At 33.0% G+C, this 27,054-nt stretch overlaps 1 protein-coding gene across 1 annotated transcript in view; it reads left to right on the top strand.

Moving 5' to 3' along the window:
• nod1 (nucleotide-binding oligomerization domain containing 1) overlaps positions 1–27,054 on the top strand; it is a 52,978-nt gene that overhangs the window by 24,398 nt on the left and 1,526 nt on the right. Inside the window, exons 6-11 of the mRNA XM_041043378.1 lie at positions 25,043–25,126; positions 25,247–25,330; positions 25,512–25,595; positions 25,687–25,770; positions 25,852–25,935; positions 26,060–26,143. Coding sequence (XP_040899312.1) covers positions 25,043–25,126; positions 25,247–25,330; positions 25,512–25,595; positions 25,687–25,770; positions 25,852–25,935; positions 26,060–26,143 — 504 coding nt within the window. The remainder of the gene's footprint in view (positions 1–25,042; positions 25,127–25,246; positions 25,331–25,511; positions 25,596–25,686; positions 25,771–25,851; positions 25,936–26,059; positions 26,144–27,054) is intronic.

The raw sequence follows: 27,054 nt of genomic DNA, 5'->3' as shown, positions 1-27,054 counted from the left end.
CATAAAAATGGTCATATTATAGTATGGCCTCAAAATGTGCCAAAAAACATCATAGTATAATAAGGCTTCAAAATGTCATAAAAATAGTCATAGTATAGTAAGGCTTCAAAATATGCCAAAAAAGGTCATAGTATAGTATGGCCTCAAAATGTGCCAAAAAACATCACACTATAGGAAGGCTTCAAAATATGCCAAAGAAGGTCATAGTATAGTATGGCCTCAAAATGTGCTAAAAAACATCACACTATAGTAAGGCTTCAAAAAATGCCAAAAAAGGTCATAGTATAGTATGGCCTCAAAATGTCATAAAAATGGTCATAGTATAGTATGGCCTCAAAATGTGCCAAAAAACATCATAGTATAATAAGGCTTCAAAATGTCATAAAAATAGTCATAGTATAGTAAGGCTTCAAAATAGGCCAAAAAACATCATAGTATAGTATGGCCTCAAAATGTGCCAAAAAACATCACACTATAGTAAGGCTTCAAAATATGCCAAAAAAGGTCATAGTATAGTATGGCCTCAAAATGTCATAAAAATGGTCATAGTATAGTAAGGCTTCAAAATAGGCCAAAAAAGGTCATAGTATAGTATGGCCTCAAAATGTCATAAAAATGGTCATAGTATAGTAAGGCTTCAAAATAGGCCAAAAAAGGTCATAGTATAGTATGGCCTCAAAATGTCATAAAAATGGTCATAGTATAGTAAGACTTCAAAATATGCAAAAAAAAGGTCATAGTATAGTATGGCCTCAAAATATCATAAAAATGGTCATAGTATAGTAAGGCTTCGAAATAGGCCAAAAAAGGTCATAGTATAGTATGGCCTCAAGATGTCATAAAAATGGTCATAGTATAGTAAGGCTTCAAAATAGGCCAAAAAAGGTCATAGTATAGTATGGCCTCAAAATATCATAAAAATGGTCATAGTATAGTAAGGCTTCGAAATAGGCCAAAAACGGTCATAGTATAGTAAGGCTTCAAAATAGGCCAAAAAAGGTCATAGTATAGTATGGCCTCAAAATGTCATAAAAATGGTCATAGTATAGTATGGCCTCAAAATGTCATAAAAATGGTCATAGTATAGTAAGGCTTCAAAATAGGCCAAAAAAGGTCATAGTATAGTATAGCCTCAAAATGTCATAAAAATAGTCATAGTATAGTAAGGCTTCACAATGAGCCAAAAAAGGTCATAGTATAGTATGGCCTCAAAATGTCATAAAAATGGTCATAGTATAGTAAGGCTTCAAAACAGGCCAAAAAAGGTCATAGTATAGTAAGGCTTCAAAATAGGCCAAAAAAGGTCATAGTATAGTATAGCCTCAAAATGTTATAAAAATGGTCATAGTATAGTAAGGCTTCAAAATAGGCCAAAAAAGGTCATAGTATAGTAAGGCTTCAAAATAGGCCAAAAAAGGTCATAGTATAGTATAGCCTCAAAATGTTATAAAAATGGTCATAGTATAGTAAGGCTTCAAAATAGGCCAAAAAATGTCATAGTATAGTATGGCCTCAAAATGTGCCAAAAAACATCATAGTATAGTAAGTCTTGAAAATAGGCTAAAAAAGGTCATAGTATAGTATGGCCTCAAAATGTCATAAAAATGGTCATAGTATAGTAAGGCTTCAAAATATGCCAAAAAAAGGTCATAGTATAGTATGGCCTCAAAATGTGCCAAAAAACATCACACTATAGTAAGGCTTCAAAATATGCCAAAAAAGGTCATAGTATAGTATGGCCTCAAAATGTCATAAAAATGGTCATAGTATAGTAAGGCTTCAAAATAGGCCAAAAAATGTCATAGTATAGTATGGCCTCAAAATGTGCCAAAAAACATCATAGTATAGTAAGGCTTGAAAATAGGCTAAAAAAGGTCATAGTATAGTATGTCTCAAAATGTCATAAAAATGGTCATAGTATAGTAAGGCTTCAAAATATGCCAAAAAAAGGTCATAGTATAGTATGGCCTCAAAATGTGCCAAAAAACATCACACTATAGTAAGGCTTCAAAATATGCCAGAAAAGGTCATAGTATAGTATGGCCTCAAAATGTCATAAAAATGGTCATAGTATAGTAAGGCTTCAAAATATGCCAAAAAAGGTCATAGTATAGTATGGCCTCAAAATGTCATAAAAATGGTCATGGTATAGTAAGGCTTCCAAATAGGCCAAAAAAGGTCATAGTATAGTATGGCCTCAAAATGTGCTAAAAAGCATCACACTATAGTAAGGCTTCAAAACAGGCCAAAAAAGGTCATAGTATAGTAAGGCTTCAAAATAGGCCAAAAAAGGTCATTGTATCGTATAGCCTCAAAATGTCATAAAAATAGTCACAGTATAGTAAGGCTTCAAAATAGGCCAAAAAAGGTCATAGTATAGTATGGCTTCAAAATGTCATAAAAATGGTCATAGTATAGTAAGGCTTCAAAATAGGCCAAAAAAGGTCATAGTATAGTATGGCCTCAAAATGTCATAAAAATGGTAATAGTAAAGTAAGGCTTCAAAATAGGCCAAAAAAGGTCATAGTATAGTATGGCCTCAAAATGTCATAAAAATGGTAATAGTATAGTAAGGCTTCAAAGTAGGCCAAAAAAGGTCATAGTATAGTATGGCCTCAAAATGTCATAAAAATGGTCATAGTATAGTATAGCCTCAAAATGTGCCAAAAAACATCATAGTATAATAAGGCTTCAAAATGTCATAAAAATAGTCATAGTATAGTAAGGCTTCAAAATAGGCCAAAAAACCTCATACTATAGTAAGGCTTCAAAATATGCCAAAAAAGGTCATAGTATAGTATGGCCTCAAAATGTCATAAAAATGGTCATAGTATAGTAAGGCTTCAAAATAGGCCAAAAAAGGTCATAGTATAGTATGGCCTCAAAATGTCATAAAAATGGTCATAGTATAGTAAGGCTTCAAAATAGGCCAAAAAAGGTCATAGTATAGTATAGCCTCAAAATGTCATAAAAATAGTCATAGTATAGTAAGGCTTCACAATGGGCCAAAAAAGGTCATAGTATAGTATGGCCTCAAAATGTCATAAAAATGGTCATAGTATAGTAAGGCTTCAAAACAGGCCAAAAAAGGTCATAGTATAGTAAGGCTTCAAAATAGGCCAAAAAAGGTCATAGTATCGTATAGCCTCAAAATGTCATAAAAATAGTCATAGTATAGTAAGGCTTCAAAATAGGCCAAAAAAGGTCATAGTATAGTATGGCCTCAAAATGTGCCAAAAAACATCATAGTATAGTAAGGCTTCAAAATATGCCAAAAAAGGTCATAGTATAGTATGGCCTCAAAATGTCATAAAAATGGTCATAGTATAGTAAGGCTTCCAAATATGCCAAAAAAGGTCATAGTATAGTATGGCCTCAAAATGTGCCAAAAAACATCACACTATAGTAAGGCTTCAAAATATGCCAAGAAAGGTCATAGTGTAGTATGGCCTCAAAATGTCATAAAAATGTTCATAGTATTGTAAGGCTTCAAAATATGCCAAAAAAGGTCATAGTATAGTATGGCCTCAAAATGTCATAAAAATGGTCATAGTATAGTATGGCCTCAAAATGTGCCAAAAAACATCATATTATAAGGCTTCAAAATAGGCCAAAAAAGGTCATAGTATAGTATGGCCTCAAAATGTCATAAAAATGGTCATAGTATAGTAAGGCTTCAAAATAGACCAAAAAAGGTCATAGTATAGTATGGCCTCAAAATATCATAAAAATAGTCATAGTATAGTATGGCCTCAAAATGTCATAAAAATGGTCATAGTATAGTAAGGCTTCAAAGTAGGCCAAAAAACATCATAGTATAGTATGCCCTCAAAATGTGCCAAAAAACATCACACTATAGTAAGGCTTCAAAATATGCCAAAAAAGGTCATAGTATAGTATGGCCTCAAAATGTCATAAAAATGGTCATAGTATAGTAAGGCTTCAAAATAGGCCAAAAAAGGTCATAGTATAGTATGGCCTCAAAATGTGCCAAAAAACATCATAGTATAGTAAGGCTTCAAAATAGGCCAAAAAAGGTCATAGTATAGTATGGCCTCAAAATATCATAAAAATGGTCATAGTATAGTATGGCCTCAAAATGTCATCAAAATGGTCATAGTATAGTAAGGCTTCAAAATAGGCCAAAAAACATCATAGTATAGTATGGCCTCAAAATGTGCCAAAAAACATCATAGTATAGTAAGGCTTCAAAATAGGCCAAAAAAGGTCATAGTATAGTATGGCCTCAAAATGTCATAAAAATGGTCATAGTATAGTAAGGTTTCAAAATAGGCCAAATAAGGTCATAGTATAGTATGGCCTCAAAATGTGCCAAAAAACATCACACTATAGTAAGGCTTCAAAATATGCCAAAAAAGGTCATAGTATAGTATGGCCTCAAAATGTCATAAAAATGGTCATAGTATAGTAAGGCTTCAAAATATGCCAAAAAAGGTCATAGTATAGTATGGCCTCAAAATGTCATAAAAATGGTCATAGTATAGTAAGGCTTCAAAATATGCCAAAAAAGGTCATAGTATAGTATGGCCTCAAAATGTCATAAAAATGGTCATAGTATAGTAAGGCTTCAAAATACGCCAAAAAAGGTCATAGTATAGTATGGCCTCAAAATTTCATAAAAATGGTCATAGTATAGTATGGCCTCAAAATGTGCCAAAAAACATCATAGTATAATAAGGCTTCAAAATAGGCCAAAAAAGGTCATAGTATAGTATGGCCTCAAAATGTCATAAAAATGGTCATAGTATAGTAAGGCTTCAAAATATGCCAAAAAAGGTCATTGTATAGTATGGCCTCAAAATGTCATAAAAATGGTCATAGTATAGTAAGGCTTCAAAATAGGCCAAAAAAGGTCATAGTATAGTATGGCCTCAAAATATCATAAAAATGGTCAAAGTATAGTATGGCCTCAAAATATCATAAAAATGGTCATAGTATAGGAAGGCTTCGAAATAGGCCAAAAAAGGTCATAGTATAGTATGGCCTCAAAATATCATAAAAAGGGTTATAGTATAGTAAGGCTTCAAAATATGCCAAAAAAGGTCATAGTATAGTATGGCCTCAAAATGTCATAAAAATGGTCATAGTATAGTAAGACTTCAAAATAGGCCAAAAAAGGTCATAGTATAGTATGGCCTCAAAATGTGCCAAAAAACATCATAGTATAGTAAGGCTTCAAAATAGGCCAAAAAAGGTCATAGTATAGTATGGCCTCAAAATGTCATAAAAGTGGTCATAGTATAGTAAGGCTTCAAAATATGCCAAAAAAGATCATAGTATAGTATGGCCTCAAAATATCATAAAAATGGTCATAGTATAGTATGGCCTCAAAATGTCATAAAAATGGTCATAGTATAGTAAGGCCTCAAAATGTGCCAAAAAACATCATAGTATAATAAGGCTTCAAAATATGCCAAAAAAGGTCATAGTATAGTATGGCCTCAAAATATCATAAAAATGGTCATAGTATAGGAAGGCTTCGAAATAGGCCAAAAAAGGTCATAGTATAGTATGGCCTCAAAATATCATAAAAATGGTCATAGTATAGTAAGGCTTCAAAATATGCCAAAAAAGGTCATAGTATAGTATGGCCTCAAAATGTCATAAAAATGGTCATAGTATAGTAAGACTTCAAAATATCATAAAAAGGGTTATAGTATAGTAAGGCTTCAAAATATGCCAAAAAAGGTCATAGTATAGTATGGCCTCAAAATGTCATAAAAATGGTCATAGTATAGTAAGACTTCAAAATAGGCCAAAAATGGTCATAGTATAGTATGGCCTCAAAATGTGCCAAAAAACATCATAGTATAATAAGGCTTCAAAATATGCCAAAAAAGGTCATAGTATAGTATGGCCTCAAAATATCATAAAAATGGTCATAGTATAGGAAGGCTTCAAAATAGGCCAAAAAAGGTCATAGTATAGTATGGCCTCAAAATGTCATAAAAAATGTCATAGTATAGTAAGCCTTCAAAATAGCCCAAAAAAAGTCATACTTTAGTATGCCCTCAAAATATCGTAAAAATGGTCATAGTATAGTAAGGTTTCAAAATAGGCCAAAAAAGGTCATAGTATAGTATGGCCTCAAAATGTGCCAAAAAACATCATAGTATAGTAAGGCTTCAAAATAGGCCAAAAAAGGTCATAGTATAGTATCGCCTCAAAGCGTCATAAAAATGGGCATAGTATAGTAAGGCTTCGAAATAGGCCAAAAAAGGTCATAGTATAGTATGGCCTCAAAATGTCATAAAAATGGTCATAGTATAGTATGGCCTCAAAATGTCATAAAAATGGTCATAGTATAGTAAGGCTTCAAAATAGGCCAAAAAACATCATAGTATAGTATGGCCTCAAAATGTGCCAAAAAACATCATAGTATAGTAAGGCTTCAAAATGTCATAAAAATGGTCATAGTATAGTAAGGCTTCAAAATAGGCCAAAAAAGGTCATAGTATAGTATGGCCTCAAAATGTCATAAAAATGGTCATAGTATAGTAAGGCTTCAAAATAGACCAAAAAAGGTCATAGTATAGTATGGCCTCAAAATATCATAAAAATAGTCATAGTATAGTATGGCCTCAAAATGTCATAAAAATGGTCATAGTATAGTAAGGCTTCAAAGTAGGCCAAAAAACATCATAGTATAGTATGCCCTCAAAATGTGCCAAAAAACATCACACTATAGTAAGGCTTCAAAATATGCCAAAAAAGGTCATAGTATAGTATGGCCTCAAAATGTCATAAAAATGGTCATAGTATAGTAAGGCTTCAAAATAGGCCAAAAAAGGTCATAGTATAGTATGGCCTCAAAATGTGCCAAAAAACATCATACTATAGTAAGGCTTCAAAATAGGCCAAAAAAGGTCATAGTATAGTATGGCCTCAAAATGTCATAAAAATGGTCATAGTATAGTAAGGCTTCAAAATGTGCCAAAAAAGGTCATAGTATAGTATGGCCTCAAAATGTCATAAAAATGGTCATAGTATAGTAAGGCTTCAAAATAGGCCAAAAAAGGTCATAGTATAGTAAGGCCTCAAAATATCATAAAAATGGTCATAGTATAGTATGGCCTCAAAATGTCATCAAAATGGTCATAGTATAGTAAGGCTTCAAAATAGGCCAAAAAACATCATAGTATGGTATGGCCTCAAAATGTGCCAAAAAACATCATAGTATAGTAAGGCTTCAAAATAGGCCAAAAAAGGTCATAGTATAGTATGGCCTCAAAATGTCATAAAAATGGTCATAGTATAGTAAGGCTTCAAAATATGCCAAAAAAGGTCATAGTATAGTATGGCCTCAAAATGTCATAAAAATGGTCATAGTATAGTAAGGCTTCCAAATATGCCAAAAAAGGTCATAGTATAGTATGGCCTCAAAATGTGCCAAAAAACATCACACTATAGTAAGGCTTCAAAATATGCCAAAAAAGGTCATAGTATAGTATGGCCTCAAAATGTCATAAAAATGTTCATAGTATTGTAAGGCTTCAAAATATGCCAAAAAAGGTCATAGTATAGTATGCCCTCAAAATGTCATAAAAATAGTCATAGTATAGTAAGGCTTCAAAATAGGCCAAAAAAGGTCATAGTATAGTATGGCCTCAAAATATCATAAAAATGGTCATAGTATAGTATGGCCTCAAAATGTGCCAAAAAACATCATAGTATAGTAAGGCTTCAAAATATGCCAAAAAAGGTCATAGTATAGTATGGCCTCAAAATGTCATAAAAATGGTCATACTATAGTAAGGCTTCAAAATATGCCAAAAAAGGTCATAGTATAGTATGGCCTCAAAATGTCATAAAAATGGTCATAGTATAGTAAGGCTTCAAAATATGCCAAAAAAGGTCATAGTATAGTATGGCCTCAAAATGTCATAAAAATGGTCATAGTATAGTAAGGCTTCAAAATACACCAAAAAAGGTCATAGTATAGTATGGCCTCAAAATTTCATAAAAATGGTCATAGTATAGTATGGCCTCAAAATGTGCCAAAAAACATCATAGTATAATAAGGCTTCAAAATAGGCCAAAAAAGGTCATAGTATAGTATGGCCTCAAAATGTCATAAAAATGGTCATAGTATAGTAAGGCTTCAAAATATGCCAAAAAAGGTCATAGTATAGTATGGCCTCAAAATGTCATAAAAATGGTCATAGTATAGGAAGGCTTCGAAATAGGCCAAAAAAGGTCATAGTATAGTATGGCCTCAAAATATCATAAAAATGGTCATAGTATAGTATGGCCTCAAAATGTCATAAAAATGGTCATAGTATAGTAAGGCTTCAAAATAGGCCAAAAAACATCATAGTATAGTATGGCCTCAAAATGTGCCAAAAAAACATCATAGTATAGTAAGGCTTCAAAATAGGCCAAAAAAGGTCATAGTATAGTATGGCCTCAAAATGTCATAAAAATGGTCATAGTATAGTAAGGCTTCAAAATATGCCAAAAAAGGTCATAGTATAGTATGGCCTCAAAATGTCATAAAAATGGTCATAGTATAGTAAGGCTTCCAAATATGCCAAAAAAGGTCATAGTATAGTATGGCCTCAAAATGTGCCAAAAAACATCACACTATAGTAAGGCTTCAAAATATGCCAAAAAAGGTCATAGTATAGTATGGCCTCAAAATGTCATAAAAATGTTCATAGTATTGTAAGGCTTCAAAATATGCCAAAAAAGGTCATAGTATAGTATGGCCTCAAAATGTCATAAAAATAGTCATAGTATAGTAAGGCTTCAAAATAGGCCAAAAAAGGTCATAGTATAGTATGGCCTCAAAATATCATAAAAATGGTCATAGTATAGGAAGGCTTCGAAATAGGCCAAAAAAGGTCATAGTATAGTATGGCCTCAAAATATCATAAAAATGGTCATAGTATAGTATGGCCTCAAAATGTCATAAAAATGGTCATAGTATAGTAAGGCTTCCAAATATGCCAAAAATGGTCATAGTATAGTATGGCCTCAAAATGTGCCAAAAAACATCACACTATAGTAAGGCTTCAAAATATGCCAAAAAAGGTCATTGTATAGTATGGCCTCAAAATGTCATAAAAATGTTCATAGTATTGTAAGGCTTCAAAATATGCCAAAAAAGGTCATAGTATAGTATGGCCTCAAAATATCATAAAAATAGTCATAGTATAGTATTGCCTCAAAATGTCATAAAAATGGTCATAGTATAGTAAGGCTTCAAAGTAGGCCAAAAAACATCATAGTATAGTATGGCCTCAAAATGTGCCAAAAAACATCACACTATAGTAAGGCTTCAAAATAGGCCAAAAAAGGTCATAGTATAGTATGGCCTCAAAATGTGCCAAAAAACATCATAGTATAGTAAGGCTTCAAAATAGGCCAAAAAAGGTCATAGTATAGTATGGCCTCAAAATGTCATAAAAATGGTCATAGTATAGTAAGGCTTCAAAATATGCCAAAAAAGGTCATAGTATAGTATGGCCTCAAAATGTCATAAAAATGGTCATAGTATAGTAAGGCTTCAAAATACGCCAAAAAAGGTCATAGTATAGTATGGCCTCAAAATTTTATAAAAATGGTCATAGTATAGTATGGCCTCAAAATGTGCCAAAAAACATCATAGTATAATAAGGCTTCAAAATAGGCCAAAAAAGGTCACAGTATAGTATGGCCTCAAAATGTCATAAAAATGGTCATAGTATAGTAAGGCTTCAAAATATGCCAAAAAAGGTCATAGTATAGTATGGCCTCAAAATGTCATAAAAATGGTCATAGTATAGTAAGGCTTCAAAATACGCCAAAAAAGGTCATAGTATAGTATGGCCTCAAAATGTCATAAAAATGGTCATAGTATAGTATGGCCTCAAAATGTGCCAAAAAACATAATAGTATAATAAGGCTTCAAATAGGCCAAAAAAGGTCATAGTATAGTATGGCCTCAAAATGTCATAAAAATGGTCATAGTATAGTAAGGCTTCAAAATAGGCCAAAAAAGGTCATAGTATAGTATGGCTTCAAAATGTCATAAAAATGGTCATAGTATAGTAAGGCTTCAAAATAGGCCAAAAAACATCATAGTATAGTATGGCCTCAAAATGTGCCAAAAAACATCATAGTATAGTAAGGCTTCAAAATAGGCCAAAAAAGGTCATAGTATAGTATGGCCTCAAAATGTCATAAAAATGGTCATAGTATAGTAAGGCTTCAAAATAGGCCAAAAAAGGTCATAGTATAGTATGGCCTCAAAATATCATAAAAATGGTCATAGTATAGTATGGCCTCAAAATATCATAAAAATGGTCATAGTATAGTATGGCCTCAAAATGTCATAAAAATGGTCATAGTATAGTAAGGCTTCAAAATAGGCCAAAAAAGGTCATAGTATAGTATGGCCTCAAAATGTCATAAAAATGGTCATAGTATAGTAAGGCTTCAAAATATGCCAAAAAAGGTCATAGTATAGTATGGCCTCAAAATGTCATAAAAATGGTCATAGTAAAGTAAGGCTTCCAAATAAGCCAAAAAAGGTCATAGTATAGTATGGCCTCAAAATATGCCAAAAAACATCACACTATAGTAAGGCTTCAAAATATGCCAAAAAAGGTCATAGTATAGTATGGCCTCAAAATGTCATAAAAATGGTCATAGTATAGTAAGACTTCAAAATAGGCCAAAAAAGGTCATAGTATAGTATGGCCTCAAAATGTCATAAAAATGGTCATAGTATAGTATGGCCTCAAAATGTGCCAAAAAACATCATAGTATAATAAGGCTTCAAAATAGGCCAAAAAAGGTCATAGTATAGTATGGCCTCAAAATGTCATAAAAATGGTCATAGTATAGTAAGGCTTCAAAATAGGCCAAAAAAGGTCATAGTATAGTATGGCCTCAAAATATCATAAAAATGGTCATAGTATAGTATGGCCTCAAAATATCATAAAAATGGTCATAGTATAGTATGGCCTCAAAATGTCATAAAAATGGTCATAGTATAGTAAGGCTTCAAAATAGGCCAAAAAAGGTCATAGTATAGTATGGCCTCAAAATGTGCCAAAAAACATCATAGTATAGTAAGGCTTCAAAATAGGCCAAAAAGGTCATAGTATAGTATGGCCTCAAAATGTCATAAAAATGGTCATAGTATAGTAAGGCTTCAAAATATGCCAAAAAAGGTCATAGTATAGTATGGCCTCAAAATGTCATAAAAATGGTCATAGTATAGTAAGGCTTCCAAATATGCCAAAAAAGGTCATAGTATAGTATGGCCTCAAAATGTCATAAAAATGGTCATAGTATAGTATGGCTTCAAAGTAGGCCAAAAAAGGTCATAGTATAGTAAGGCTTCAAAATAGGCCAAAAAAGGTCATAGTATAGTATGGCCTCAAAATGGCATAAAAATGGTCATAGTATAGTAAGGCTTCAAAATAGGCCAAAAAAGGTCATAGTATAGTATGGCCTCAAAATGTGCCAAAAAACATCACACTATAGTAAGGCTTCAAAATATGCCAAAAAAGGTCATAGTATAGTATGGCCTCAAAATGTCATAAAAATGGTCATAGTATAGTAAGGCTTCAAAATATGCCAAAAAAGGTCATAGTATAGTATGGCCTCAAAATGTCATAAAAATGGTCATAGTATAGTAAGGCTTCAAAATAGGCCAAAAAAGGTCATAGTATAGTATGGCCTCAAAATATCATAAAAATGGTCATAGTATAGTATGGCCTCAAAATGTCATAAAAATGGTCATAGTATAGTAAGGCTTCAAAATAGGCCAAAAAACATCATAGTATAGTATGGCCTCAAAATGTGCCAAAAAACATCATAGTATAGTAAGGCTTCAAAATAGGCCAAAAAAGGTCATAGTATAGTATGGCCTCAAAATGTCATAAAAATGGTCATAGTATAGTAAGGCTTCAAAATAGGCCAAATAAGGTCATAGTATAGTATGGCCTCAAAATGTGCCAAAAAACATCACACTATAGTAAGGCTTCAAAATATGCCAAAAAAGGTCATAGTATAGTATGGCCTCAAAATGTCATAAAAATGGTCACAGTATAGTAAGGCTTCAAAATATGCCAAAAAAGGTCATAGTATAGTATGGCCTCAAAATGTCATAAAAATGGTCATAGTATAGTACGGCTTCAAAATAGGCCAAAAAGGTTATAGTATAACATGGCCTCAAAATGTCATAAAAACGGTCATAGTATAGTAAGGCTTCAAAATAGGCCATAAAAAGTCATAGTATAGTATGGCCTCAAAATGTCATAAAAATGGTCATAGTATAGTAAGGCTTCAAAATAGGCCAAAAAAGGTCATAGTATAGTATGGCCTCAAAATGTGCCAAAAAACATCACACTATAGTAAGGCTTCAAAATATGCCAAAAAAGGTCATAGTATAGTATGGCCTCAAAATGTCATAAAAATGGTCATAGTATAGTAAGGCTTCAAAATAGGCCAAAAAAGGTCATAGTATAGTATGGCCTCAAAATGTCATAAAAATGGCCATAGTATAGTATGGCCTCAAAATGTCATAAAAATGGTCATAGTATAGTAAGGCTTCAAAATAGGCCAAAAAACATCATAGTATAGTATGGCCTCAAAATGTGCCAAAAAACATCATAGTATAGTAAGGCTTCAAAATAGGCCAAAAAAGGTCATAGTATAGTATGGCCTCAAAATGTCATAAAAATGGTCATAGTATAGTAAGGTTTCAAAATAGGCAAAATAAGGTCATAGTATAGTATGGCCTCAAAATGTGCCAAAAAACATCACACTATAGTAAGGCTTCAAAATATTCCAAAAAAAGGTCATAGTATAGTATGGCCTCAAAATGTCATAAAAATGGTCATAGTATAGTAAGGCTTCAAAATAGGCCAAAAAAGGTCATAGTATAGTATGGCCTCAAAATGTCATAAAAATGGTCATAGTATAGTAAGGCTTCAAAATATGCCAAAAAAGGTCATAGTATAGTATGGCCTCAAAATGTCATAAAAATGGTCATAGTATAGTAAGGCTTCAAAATACGCCAAAAAAGGTCATAGTATAGTAAGGCTTCAAAATATGCCAAAAAAGGTCATAGTATAGTATGGCCTCAAAATGTCATAAAAATGGTCATAGTATAGTAAGGCTTCAAAATAGGCCAAAAAAGGTCATAGTATAGTATGGCCTCAAAATGTCATAAAAATGGTCATAGTATAGTAAGGCTTCAAAATATGCCAAAAAAGGTCATAGTATAGTATGGCCTCAAAATGTCATAAAAATGGTCATAGTATAATAAGGCTTCAAAATACGCCAAAAAAGGTCATAGTATAGTATGGCCTCAAAATGTCATAAAAATGGTCATAGTATAGTATGGCCTCAAAATGTCATAAAAATGGTCATAGTATAGTAAGGCTTCAAAATATGCCAAAAAAGGTCATAGTATAGTATGGCCTCAAAATGTCATAAAAATGGTCATAGTATAGTAAGGCTTCAAAATAGGCCAAAAAAGGTCATAGTATAGTATGGCCTCAAAATGTCATAAAAATGGTCATAGTATAGTAAGGCTTCAAAATAGGCCAAAAAACATCATAGTATAGTATGGCCTCAAAATGTGCCAAAAAACATCATAGTATAGTAAGGCTTCAAAATAGGCCAAAAAAGGTCATAGTATAGTATGGCCTCAAAATGTCATAAAAATGGTCATAGTATAGTAAGGTTTCAAAATAGGCAAAATAAGGTCATAGTATAGTATGGCCTCAAAATGTGCCAAAAAACATCACACTATAGTAAGGCTTCAAAATATTCCAAAAAAAGTTCATAGTATAGTATGGCCTCAAAATGTCATAAAAATGGTCATAGTATAGTAAGGCTTCAAAATAGGCCAAAAAAGGTCATAGTATAGTATGGCCTCAAAATGTCATAAAAATGGTCATAGTATAGTAAGGCTTCAAAATATGCCAAAAAAGGTCATAGTATAGTATGGCCTCAAAATGTCATAAAAATGGTCATAGTATAGTAAGGCTTCAAAATACGCCAAAAAAGGTCATAGTATAGTAAGGCTTCAAAATATGCCAAAAAAGGTCATAGTATAGTATGGCCTCAAAATGTCATAAAAATGGTCATAGTATAATAAGGCTTCAAAATACGCCAACAAAGGTCATAGTATAGTATGGCCTCAAAATGTCATAAAAATGGTCATAGTATAGTATGGCCTCAAAATGTCATAAAAATGGTCATAGTATAGTAAGGCTTCAAAATATGCCAAAAAAGGTCATAGTATAGTATGGCCTCAAAATGTCATAAAAATGGTCATAGTATAGTAAGGCTTCAAAATAGGCCAAAAAAGGTCATAGTATAGTATGGCCTCAAAATGTCATAAAAATGGTCATAGTATAGTAAGGCTTCAAAATAGGCCAAAAAACATCATAGTATAGTATGGCCTCAAAATGTGCCAAAAAACATCATAGTATAGTAAAGCTTCAAAATAGGCCAAAAAAGGTCATAGTATAGTATGGCCTCAAAATGTCATAAAAATGGTCATAGTATAGTAAGGCTTCAAAATAGGCAAAATAAGGTCATAGTATAGTATGGCCTCAAAATGTGCCAAAAAACATCACACTATAGTAAGGCTTCAAAATATTCCAAAAAAAGGTCATAGTATAGTATGGCCTCAAAATGTCATAAAAATGGTCATAGTATAGTAAGGCTTCAAAATAGGCCAAAAAAGGTCATAGTATAGTATGGCCTCAAAATGTCATAAAAATGGTCATAGTATAGTAAGGCTTCAAAATACGCCAAAAAAGGTCATAGTATAGTATGGCCTCAAAATTTCATAAAAATGGTCATAGTATAGTATGGCCTCAAAATGTGCCAAAAAACATCATAGTATAATAAGGCTTCAAAATAGGCCAAAAAAGGTCATAGTATAGTATGGCCTCAAAATGTCATAAAAATGGTCATAGTATAGTAAGGCTTCAAAATAGGCCAAAAAAGGTCATAGTATAGTATGGCCTCAAAATGTCATAAAAATGGTCATAGTATAGTAAGGCTTCAAAGTAGGCCAAAAAAGGTCATAGTATAGTAAGGCTTCAAAATAGGCCAAAAAAGGTCATAGTATAGTATGGCCTCAAAATGTCATAAAAATTGTCATAGTATAGTAAGGCTTCAAAGTAGGCCAAAAAAGGTCATAGTATAGTAAGGCTTCAAAATAGGCCAAAAAAGGTCATAGTATAGTATGGCCTCAAAATGTCATAAAAATGGTCATAGTATAGTATGGCCTCAAAATGTCATAAAAATAGTCATAGTATAGTAAGGCCTCAAAATGTGCCAAAAAACATCATAGTATAATAAGGCTTCAAAATATGCCAAAAAAGGTCATAGTATAGTATGGCCTCAAAATATCATAAAAATGGTCATAGTATAGGAAGGCTTCGAAATAGGCAAAAAAAGGTCATAGTATAGTATGGCCTCAAAATATTATAAAAATGGTCATAGTATAGTATGGCCTCAAAATGTCATAAAAATGGTCATAGTATAGTAAGGCTTCAAAATAGGCCAAAAAACATCATAGTATAGTATGGCCTCAAAATGTCATAAAAATGGTCATAGTATAGTAAGGCTTCAAAATATGCCAAAAAAGGTCATAGTATAGTATGGCCTCAAAATGTCATAAAAATGGTCATAGTATAGTAAGGCTTCAAAATAGGCCAAAAAAGGTCATAGTATAGTATGGCCTCAAAATATCATAAAAATGGTCATAGTATAGTATGGCCTCAAAGTGTCATAAAAATGGTCATAGTATAGTAAGGCCTCAAAATGTGCCAAAAAACATCATAGTATAATAAGGCTTCAAAATATGCCAAAAAAAGTCATAGTATAGTATGGCCTCAAAATATCATAAAAATGGTCATAGTATAGGAAGGCCTCGAAATAGGCCAAAAAAGGTCATAGTATAGTATGGCCTCAAAATATCATAAAAATGGTCATATTATAGTATGGCCTCAAAATGTCATAAAAATGGTCATAGTATAGTAAGGCTTCAAAGTAGGCCAAAAAACATCATAGTATAGTATGGCCTCAAAATATCATAAAAATAGTCATAGTATAGTATGGCCTCAAAATGTCATAAAAATGGTCATAGTATAGTAAGGCTTCAAAGTAGGCCAAAAAACATCATAGTATAGTATGGCCTCAAAATGTGCCAAAAAACATCACACTATAGTAAGGCTTCAAAATATGCCAAAAAAGGTCATAGTATTGTATGGCCTCAAAATGTCATAAAAATGGTCATAGTATAGTAAGGCTTCCAAATATGCCAAAAAAGGTCATAGTATAGTATGGCCTCAAAATGTGCCAAAAAACATCACACTATAGTAAGGCTTCAAAATATGCCAAAAAAGGTCATAGTATAGTATGGCCTCAAAATGTCATAAAAATGTTCATAGTATTGTAAGGCTTCAAAATATGCCAAAAAAGGTCATAGTATAGTATGGCCTCAAAATGTCATAAAAATAGTCATAGTATAGTAAGGCTTCAAAATAGGCCAAAAAAGGTCATAGCATAGTATGGCCTCAAAATATCATAAAAATGGTCATAGTATAGTATGGCCTCAAAATGTCATAAAAATGGTCATAGTATAGTAAGGCCTCAAAATGTGCCAAAAATCATCATAGTATAATAAGGCTTCAAAATATGCCAAAAAAGGTCATAGTATAGTATGGCCTCAAAATATCATAAAAATGGTCATAGTATAGGAAGGCTTCGAAATAGGCCAAAAAAGGTCATAGTATAGTATGGCCTCAAAATATCATAAAAATGGTCATAGTATAGTATGGCCTCAAAATGTCATAAAAAAGGTCATAGTATAGTAAGGCTTCAAAATAGGCCAAAAAACATTATAGTATAGTATGGCCTCAAAATGTGCCAAAAAACATCATAGTATAGTAAGGCTTCAAAATATTCCAAAATAAGGTCATAGTATAGTATGGCCTCAAAATGTGCCAAAAAACATCACACTATAGTAAGGCTTCAAAATATTCCAAAAAAAGGTCATAGTATAGTATGGCCTCAAAATGTCATAAAAATGGTCATAGTATAGTAAGGCTTCAAAATAGGCCAAAAAAGGTCATAGTATAGTATGGCCTCAAAATGTCATAAAAATGGTCATAGTATAGTAAGGCTTCAAAATATGCCAAAAAAGGTCATAGTATAGTATGGCCTCAAAATGTCATAAAAATGGTCATAGTATAGTAAGGCTTCAAAATACGCCAAAAAAGGTCATAGTATAGTAAGGCTTCAAAATATGCCAAAAAAGGTCATAGTATAGTATGGCCTCAAAATGTCATAAAAATGGTCATAGTATAGTAAGGCTTCAAAATATGCCAAAAAAGGTCATAGTATAGTATGGCCTCAAAATGTCATAAAAATGGTCATAGTATAATAAGGCTTCAAAATACGCCAAAAAAGGTCATAGTATAGTATGGCCTCAAAATGTCATAAAAATGGTCATAGTATAGTATGGCCTCAAAATGTCATAAAAATGGTCATAGTATAGTAAGGCTTCAAAATAGGCCAAAAAAGGTCATAGTATAGTATGGCCTCAAAATGTCATAAAAATGGTCATAGTATAGTAAGGCTTCAAAATATGCCAAAAAAGGTCATAGTATAGTATGGCCTCAAAATGTCATAAAAATGGTCATAGTATAGTAAGGCTTCAAAATACGCCAAAAAAGGTCATAGTATAGTAAGGCTTCAAAATATGCCAAAAAAGGTCATAGTATAGTATGGCCTCAAAATGTCATAAAAATGGTCATAGTATAGTAAGGCTTCAAAATATGCCAAAAAAGGTCATAGTATAGTATGGCCTCAAAATGTCATAAAAATGGTCATAGTATAATAAGGCTTCAAAATACGCCAAAAAAGGTCATAGTATAGTATGGCCTCAAAATGTCATAAAAATGGTCATAGTATAGTATGGCCTCAAAATGTCATAAAAATGGTCATAGTATAGTAAGGCTTCAAAATAGGCCAAAAAAGGTCATAGTATAGTATGGCCTCAAAATGTCATAAAAATGGTCATAGTATAGTAAGGCTTCAAAATATGCCAAAAAAGGTCATAGTATAGTATGGCCTCAAAATGTCATAAAAATGGTCATAGTATAGTAAGGCTTCAAAATACGCCAAAAAAGGTCATAGTATAGTAAGGCTTCAAAATATGCCAAAAAAGGTCATAGTATAGTATGGCCTCAAAATGTCATAAAAATGGTCATAGTATAGTAAGGCTTCAAAATATGCCAAAAAAGGTCATAGTATAGTATGGCCTCAAAATGTCATAAAAATGGTCATAGTATAATAAGGCTTCAAAATACGCCAACAAAGGTCATAGTATAGTATGGCCTCAAAATGTCATAAAAATGGTCATAGTATAGTATGGCCTCAAAATGTCATAAAAATGGTCATAGTATAGTAAGGCTTCAAAATATGCCAAAAAAGGTCATAGTATAGTATGGCCTCAAAATGTCATGAAAATGGTCATAGTATAGTAAGGCTTCAAAATAGGCCAAAAAGGGTCATAGTATAGTATGGCCTCAAAATGTCATAAAAATGGTCATAGTATAGTAAGGCTTCAAAATAGGCCAAAAAACATCATAGTATAGTATGGCCTCAAAATGTGCCAAAAAACATCATAGTATAGTAAAGCTTCAAAATAGGCCAAAAAAGGTCATAGTATAGTATGGCCTCAAAATGTCATAAAAATGGTCATAGTATAGTAAGGCTTCAAAGTAGGCCAAAAAAGGTCATAGTATAGTAAGGCTTCAAAATAGGCCAAAAAAGGTCATAGTATAGTATGGCCTCAAAATGTCATAAAAATTGTCATAGTATAGTAAGGCTTCAAAGTAGGCCAAAAAAGGTCATAGTATAGTAAGGCTTCAAAATAGGCCAAAAAAGGTCATAGTATAGTATGGCCTCAAAATGTCATAAAAATGGTCATAGTATAGTATGGCCTCAAAATGTCATAAAAATAGTCATAGTATAGTAAGGCCTCAAAATGTGCCAAAAAACATCATAGTATAATAAGGCTTCAAAATATGCCAAAAAAGGTCATAGTATAGTATGGCCTCAAAATATCATAAAAATGGTCATAGTATAGGAAGGCTTCGAAATAGGCAAAAAAAGGTCATAGTATAGTATGGCCTCAAAATATTATAAAAATGGTCATAGTATAGTATGGCCTCAAAATGTCATAAAAATGGTCATAGTATAGTAAGGCTTCAAAATAGGCCAAAAAACATCATAGTATAGTATGGCCTCAAAATGTCATAAAAATGGTCATAGTATAGTAAGGCTTCAAAATATGCCAAAAAAGGTCATAGTATAGTATGGCCTCAAAATGTCATAAAATGGTCATAGTATAGTAAGGCTTCAAAATAGGCCAAAAAAGGTCATAGTATAGTATGGCCTCAAAATATCATAAAAATGGTCATAGTATAGTATGGCCTCAAAGTGTCATAAAAATGGTCATAGTATAGTAAGGCCTCAAAATGTGCCAAAAAACATCATAGTATAATAAGGCTTCAAAATATGCCAAAAAAAGTCATAGTATAGTATGGCCTCAAAATATCATAAAAATGGTCATAGTATAGGAAGGCCTCGAAATAGGCCAAAAAAGGTCATAGTATAGTATGGCCTCAAAATATCATAAAAATGGTCATATTATAGTATGGCCTCAAAATGTCATAAAAATGGTCATAGTATAGTAAGGCTTCAAAGTAGGCCAAAAAACATCATAGTATAGTATGGCCTCAAAATATCATAAAAATAGTCATAGTATAGTATGGCCTCAAAATGTCATAAAAATGGTCATAGTATAGTAAGGCTTCAAAGTAGGCCAAAAAACATCATAGTATAGTATGGCCTCAAATGTGCCAAAAAACATCACACTATAGTAAGGCTTCAAATATGCCAAAAAAGGTCATAGTATTGTATGGCCTCAAAATGTCATAAAAATGGTCATAGTATAGTAAGGCTTCCAAATATGCCAAAAAAGGTCATAGTATAGTATGGCCTCAAAATGTGCCAAAAAACATCACACTATAGTAAGGCTTCAAAATATGCCAAAAAAGGTCATAGTATAGTATGGCCTCAAACTGTCATAAAAATGTTCATAGTATTGTAAGGCTTCAAAATATGCCAAAAAAGGTCATAGTATAGTATGGCCTCAAAATGTCATAAAAATAGTCATAGTATAGTAAGGCTTCAAAATAGGCCAAAAAAGGTCATAGCATAGTATGGCCTCAAAATATCATAAAAATGGTCATAGTATAGTATGGCCTCAAAATGTCATAAAAATGGTCATAGTATAGTAAGGCCTCAAAATGTGCCAAAAATCATCATAGTATAATAAGGCTTCAAAATATGCCAAAAAAGGTCATAGTATAGTATGGCCTCAAAATATCATAAAAATGGTCATAGTATAGGAAGGCTTCGAAATAGGCCAAAAAGGTCATAGTATAGTATGGCCTCAAAATATCATAAAAATGGTCATAGTATAGTATGGCCTCAAAATGTCATAAAAAAGGTCATAGTATAGTAAGGCTTCAAAATAGGCCAAAAAACATTATAGTATAGTATGGCCTCAAAATGTGCCAAAAAACATCATAGTATAGTAAGGCTTCAAAATATTCCAAAATAAGGTCATAGTATAGTATGGCCTCAAAATGTGCCAAAAAACATCACACTATAGTAAGGCTTCAAAATATTCCAAAAAAAGGTCATAGTATAGTATGGCCTCAAAATGTCATAAAAATGGTCATAGTATAGTAAGGCTTCAAAATAGGCCAAAAAAGGTCATAGTATAGTATGGCCTCAAAATGTCATAAAAATGGTCATAGTATAGTAAGGCTTCAAAATATGCCAAAAAAGGTCATAGTATAGTATGGCCTCAAAATGTCATAAAAATGGTCATAGTATAGTAAGGCTTCAAAATACGCCAAAAAAGGTCATAGTATAGTAAGGCTTCAAAATATGCCAAAAAAGGTCATAGTATAGTATGGCCTCAAAATGTCATAAAAATGGTCATAGTATAGTAAGGCTTCAAAATATGCCAAAAAAGGTCATAGTATAGTATGGCCTCAAAATGTCATAAAAATGGTCATAGTATAATAAGGCTTCAAAATACGCCAAAAAAGGTCATAGTATAGTATGGCCTCAAAATGTCATAAAAATGGTCATAGTATAGTATGGCCTCAAAATGTCATAAAAATGGTCATAGTATAGTAAGGCTTCAAAATAGGCCAAAAAAGGTCATAGTATAGTATGGCCTCAAAATGTCATAAAAATGGTCATAGTATAGTAAGGCTTCAAAATATGCCAAAAAAGGTCATAGTATAGTATGGCCTCAAAATGTCATAAAAATGGTCATAGTATAGTAAGGCTTCAAAATACGCCAAAAAAGGTCATAGTATAGTAAGGCTTCAAAATATGCCAAAAAAGGTCATAGTATAGTATGGCCTCAAAATGTCATAAAAATGGTCATAGTATAGTAAGGCTTCAAAATATGCCAAAAAAGGTCATAGTATAGTATGGCCTCAAAATGTCATAAAAATGGTCATAGTATAATAAGGCTTCAAAATACGCCAAAAAAGGTCATAGTATAGTATGGCCTCAAAATGTCATAAAAATGGTCATAGTATAGTATGGCCTCAAAATGTCATAAAAATGGTCATAGTATAGTAAGGCTTCAAAATAGGCCAAAAAAGGTCATAGTATAGTATGGCCTCAAAATGTCATAAAAATGGTCATAGTATAGTAAGGCTTCAAAATATGCCAAAAAAGGTCATAGTATAGTATGGCCTCAAAATGTCATAAAAATGGTCATAGTATAGTAAGGCTTCAAAATACGCCAAAAAAGGTCATAGTATAGTAAGGCTTCAAAATATGCCAAAAAAGGTCATAGTATAGTATGGCCTCAAAATGTCATAAAAATGGTCATAGTATAGTAAGGCTTCAAAATATGCCAAAAAAGGTCATAGTATAGTATGGCCTCAAAATGTCATAAAAATGGTCATAGTATAATAAGGCTTCAAAATACGCCAACAAAGGTCATAGTATAGTATGGCCTCAAAATGTCATAAAAATGGTCATAGTATAGTATGGCCTCAAAATGTCATAAAAATGGTCATAGTATAGTAAGGCTTCAAAATATGCCAAAAAAGGTCATAGTATAGTATGGCCTCAAAATGTCATGAAAATGGTCATAGTATAGTAAGGCTTCAAAATAGGCCAAAAAGGGTCATAGTATAGTATGGCCTCAAAATGTCATAAAAATGGTCATAGTATAGTAAGGCTTCAAAATAGGCCAAAAAACATCATAGTATAGTATGGCCTCAAAATGTGCCAAAAAACATCATAGTATAGTAAAGCTTCAAAATAGGCCAAAAAAGGTCATAGTATAGTATGGCCTCAAAATGTCATAAAAATGGTCATAGTATAGTAAGGTTTCAAAATAGGCAAAATAAGGTCATAGTATAGTATGGCCTCAAAATGTGCCAAAAAACATCACACTATAGTAAGGCTTCAAAATATTCCAAAAAAAGGTCATAGTATAGTATGGCCTCAAAATGTCATAAAAATGGTCATAGTATAGTAAGGCTTCAAAATAGGCCAAAAAAGGTCATAGTATAGTATGGCCTCAAAATGTCATAAAAATGGTCATAGTATAGTAAGGCTTCAAAATATGCCAAAAAAGGTCATAGTATAGTATGGCCTCAAAATGTCATAAAAATGGTCATAGTATAGTAAGGCTTCAAAATACGCCAAAAAAGGTCATAGTATAGTATGGCCTCAAAATTTCATAAAAATGGTCATAGTATAGTATGGCCTCAAAATGTGCCAAAAAACATCATAGTTTAATAAGGCTTCAAAATAGGCCAAAAAAGGTCATAGTATAGTATGGCCTCAAAATATCATAAAAATGGTCATAGTATAGGAAGGCTTCGAAATAGGCCAAAAAAGGTCATAGTATAGTATGGCCTCAAAATGTCATAAAAATGGTCATAGTATAGTAAGGCTTCGAAATAGGCCAAAAAAGGTCATAGTATAGTATGGCCTCAAAATGTCATAAAAATGGTCATAGTATAGTAAGGCTTCAAAATAGGCCAAAAAAGGTCATAGTATAGTAAGGCTTCAAAATATGCCAAAAAAGGTCATAGTATAGTATGGCCTCAAAATGTCATAAAAATGGTCATAGTATAGTAAGGCTTCAAAATAGGCCAAAAAATATCATAGTATAGTATGGCCTCAAAATGTGCCAAAAAACATCATAGTATAGTAAGGCTTCAAAATAGGCCAAAAAGGTCATAGTATAGTATGACCTCAAAATGTCATAAAAATGGTCATAGTATAGTAAGGCTTCGAAATAGGCCAAAAAAGGTCATAGTATAGTATGGCCTCAAAATGTCATAAAAATGGTCATAGTATAGTAAGGCTTCAAAATAGGCCAAAAAACATCATAGTATAGTATGGCCTCAAAATGTGCCAAAAAACATCACACTATAGTAAGGCTTCAAAATAGGCCAAAAAAGGTCATAGTATAGTATGGCCTCAAAATGTCATAAAAATGGTCATAGTATAGTAAGGCTTCACAATGGGCCAAAAAAGGTCATAGTATAGTATGGCCTCAAAATGTCATAAAAATGGTCATAGTATAGTAAGGCTTCAAAATAGGCCAAAAAACATCATAGTATAGTATGGCCTCAAAATGTGCCAAAAAACATCACACTATAGTAAGGCTTCAAAATAGGCCAAAAAAGGTCATAGTATAGTATGGCCTCAAAATGTCATAAAAATGGTCATAGTATAGTAAGGCTTCACAATGGGCCAAAAAAGGTCATAGTATAGTATGGCCTCAAAATGTCATAAAAATGGTCATAGTATAGTAAGGCTTCAAAATAGGCCAAAAAACATCATAGTATAGTATGGCCTCAAAATGTGCCAAAAAACATCATAGTATAGTAAGGCTTCAAAATAGGCCAAAAAAGGTCATAGTATAGTATGGCCTCAAAATGTCATAAAAATGGTCATAGTATAGTAAGGCTTCAAAATAGGCAAAAAAGGTCACAGTATACTATGTCCTCAAAATGTCATAAAAATGATCATAGTATAGTAAGGCTTCAAAATAGGCCAAAAAAAAAGTCATACTTTAGTATGGCCTCAAAATGTCATAAAAATGGTCATAGTATAGTAAGGCTTCAAAATAGGCCAAAAAAGTTCATAGTATAGTATGGCCGCAAAATGTGCCAAAAAACATCATAGTATAGTAAGGCTTCAAAATAGGCCAAAAAAGGTCATAGTATAGTAAGGCTTCAAAATAGGTAAAAGAGTTCATAGTATAGTATGGCCTCAAAATGTCATAAAAATGGTCATAGTATAGTAAGGCTTCAAAATAGGTCAAAAAAGGTCACAGTATAGTATGGCCTCAAAATGTCATAAAAATGGTAATAGTATAGTAAGGCTTCAAAATAGGCTAAAAAGGTCACAGTATACTATGGCCTCAAAATGTCATAAAAATGGTCATAGTATAGTAAGGCTTCAAAATAGGCCATAAAATGTCATAGTATAGTATGGCCTCAAAATGTCATAGAAATGGTCATAGTATAGTAGGGCTTCGAAATAGGCCAAAAAAAGTCATAGTATAGTAAGGCCTCAAAATGTCATAAAAATTGTCATAGTATAGTAAGGCTTCAAAATAGGCCACTGCTTTATCTAATTTCTTTCTATTCATTTGTATATATTAGTCACATAGTTTTCAAGTGAATGAGAGTTGGAGCAAATAGTTGGAAGATATAAAAACCAGTGAGGAAAAAGGTCATGTACTCAGAGTAAATATGACCTGATATGACATGTTTTGTTCAAAGCTACATATTTAGGGTTCACAGTTACACTTTTAAATGGTAGAGGTATAAAGATTAGTGTGTTAATACTCTGTAAAGAACAAAACCATCTGATGTTTTTCTGAGAGTGAAACTGGAACTTGAATGTATATTTTTTTCCTCAGGCTTTACAGCAATCACATCACAGATGTTGGAGCCAAGCTAGTGGCTCAGATAATTGAGGAATGCCCAAAGTTGCGAGTTGTCAAGTATGTTTCTAACTTATACCAGAGATAAATTATAATATAATACTAATTACAGCAACTATAAAATTAATATGTCGTGGTCTTATATCTGTTAAAATGATATTGTCGTTACCTTGTCCTTAGGATTGGTAAGAACAAGATCACCAGTGTTGGTGGGAGGTATCTGGCCAGTGCCATTCAGAAGAGCTCTTCTATATTTGATGTGGGGTAAGACTTCACCGCTGTAAAAGCTCTTTGCAGTTTAAGATTGGATTATCCAGGATATGTGTGAAGACATTTCAAATTCATTTTCTCCCTGAGGAGACTTGGCTTAAGCCAGGCCCCTTGTGTTTGTACTGAACGCTTACTGATGCAGCTCAGATGAAGGATTGGATGCTCTTGTTTTCAGAATGTGGGGCAACACCATTGGTGATGAAGGAGCAGAAGCATTCGCAGAGGCTTTGAAGCACCACCCCAGGCTTACTAACCTCAGGTCAGAGGGTAACCCACAAAGACAATTAAAAAAAACAACTGATTTAAACTCATTGATTAAGCTGAGTCATTTCTGTGTTTCTGTGTCGTAGTCTCTCGGCCAATGGCATCACATCAAAAGGCGGGAAGTTCCTGACAGAAGCGTTGAAAGAGAACAGCGTCCTCAGGATCTTCTGGTAGGCACATCACATACCTATCCTTCTGATTTTTTGCTGTTCTGAATGAAACCCTCTATGTACACGTCTGTGCTTTTGTAGGTTGGTGCAGAACGAGATGACTGATGATGCAGCTCCACAACTGGCTGAGCTGATTAAAGCGAACACAGGTTTAACCCACCTCTGGTACGGAAAACGCACTTTGTATTTACTCACACGATGTCGCCAGGGACGAAGCCTGTGATGCGGCGATACCCTGGTCAGGTTATTGATTGTCAGAAGCTCACCTTCTTGGTACATTTGTCTGCAGGTTAATCAGCAACCATTTCACCGTGCATGGGATCAGACATCTCGCTGAGGCCCTGGCTCACAACACAGCACTCAAAGAGATATGGTGAGGAACAGTTCATCTGTTATGCTTATCCTGTATGTGAAAGTAATCCCTGTGATTCTAAGCACAGCTCGTTTTCTCCAGTTAACTACTATAGGTGCAGATTTACTAGACAGCAGACGTTTCCCTCTTCAGTCAGGAATTTAAGACATTTCCCATATGTAAAGCCTAACATTGGTTTATGTCTGTAAATTGACCAATCAGAAGGAAGCGGGCTTTTAGGGACATAGGCCTTAAAGGAGCTAATGTTACCTGTTTCAGTCAGAGGCTCAACTGAGGGGCTGTATGACAGACAGTAAGAGATGAACAAGGACTTTTTAAACTGTGAATCACACAAAGTAAATCCAGTGGAGTCCCTGAATAAGAGCTTACAAGAACTGGAAAGGAGCATAATAGGTCCCCTTTAAGGCACTGTCTTTTTTTCCCAATGGTGTCCACAGGGTGTGGCGTCACAGCATGTAAAACTTCTGAAGGCTTTAAGATTAAGAGTAGGTCCTGTTTCCTCCCTTATGTGATGAACATCCTGTTGAAAAAGATTGAAAAGTTTTTAGATGGGTCGTGACACATCAAAGTCTCACTGTAAACTGTCAATGAAAGTCAAAGTCAATGAAAAATGGTTTTGGTGGAGATTTGATAGGAGCGCCAAATGATCAAAATTCTCTGAATTTTATTGGTTGATAGATGTTAAGCGGTGATAATCTTTATATTTTTATAACAGCTATGTATGGGATGACAATGAAAACCAGTGTTACACTGTGAAAGGGAAGAGAGGGAGGACCTAAACACAGCTTCCCTCAGTGTTTAGGTGTCAGTGTTTAACTTTAGTGCACTGAATTAAAGTGAAAGAATTAGGTTTGAATTAATTAACATAAATGCTCAACTTAATATACTATAGTGATTATGGTGCAGCTCTG

This window comes from Toxotes jaculatrix, chromosome 8, assembly GCF_017976425.1.
Source record: "Toxotes jaculatrix isolate fToxJac2 chromosome 8, fToxJac2.pri, whole genome shotgun sequence".
NCBI classification, from domain to species: domain Eukaryota; kingdom Metazoa; phylum Chordata; class Actinopteri; family Toxotidae; genus Toxotes; species Toxotes jaculatrix.
Note: the sequence above shows the minus strand (reverse complement) of the source record. Positions and strands in the feature narration are given on the sequence as shown.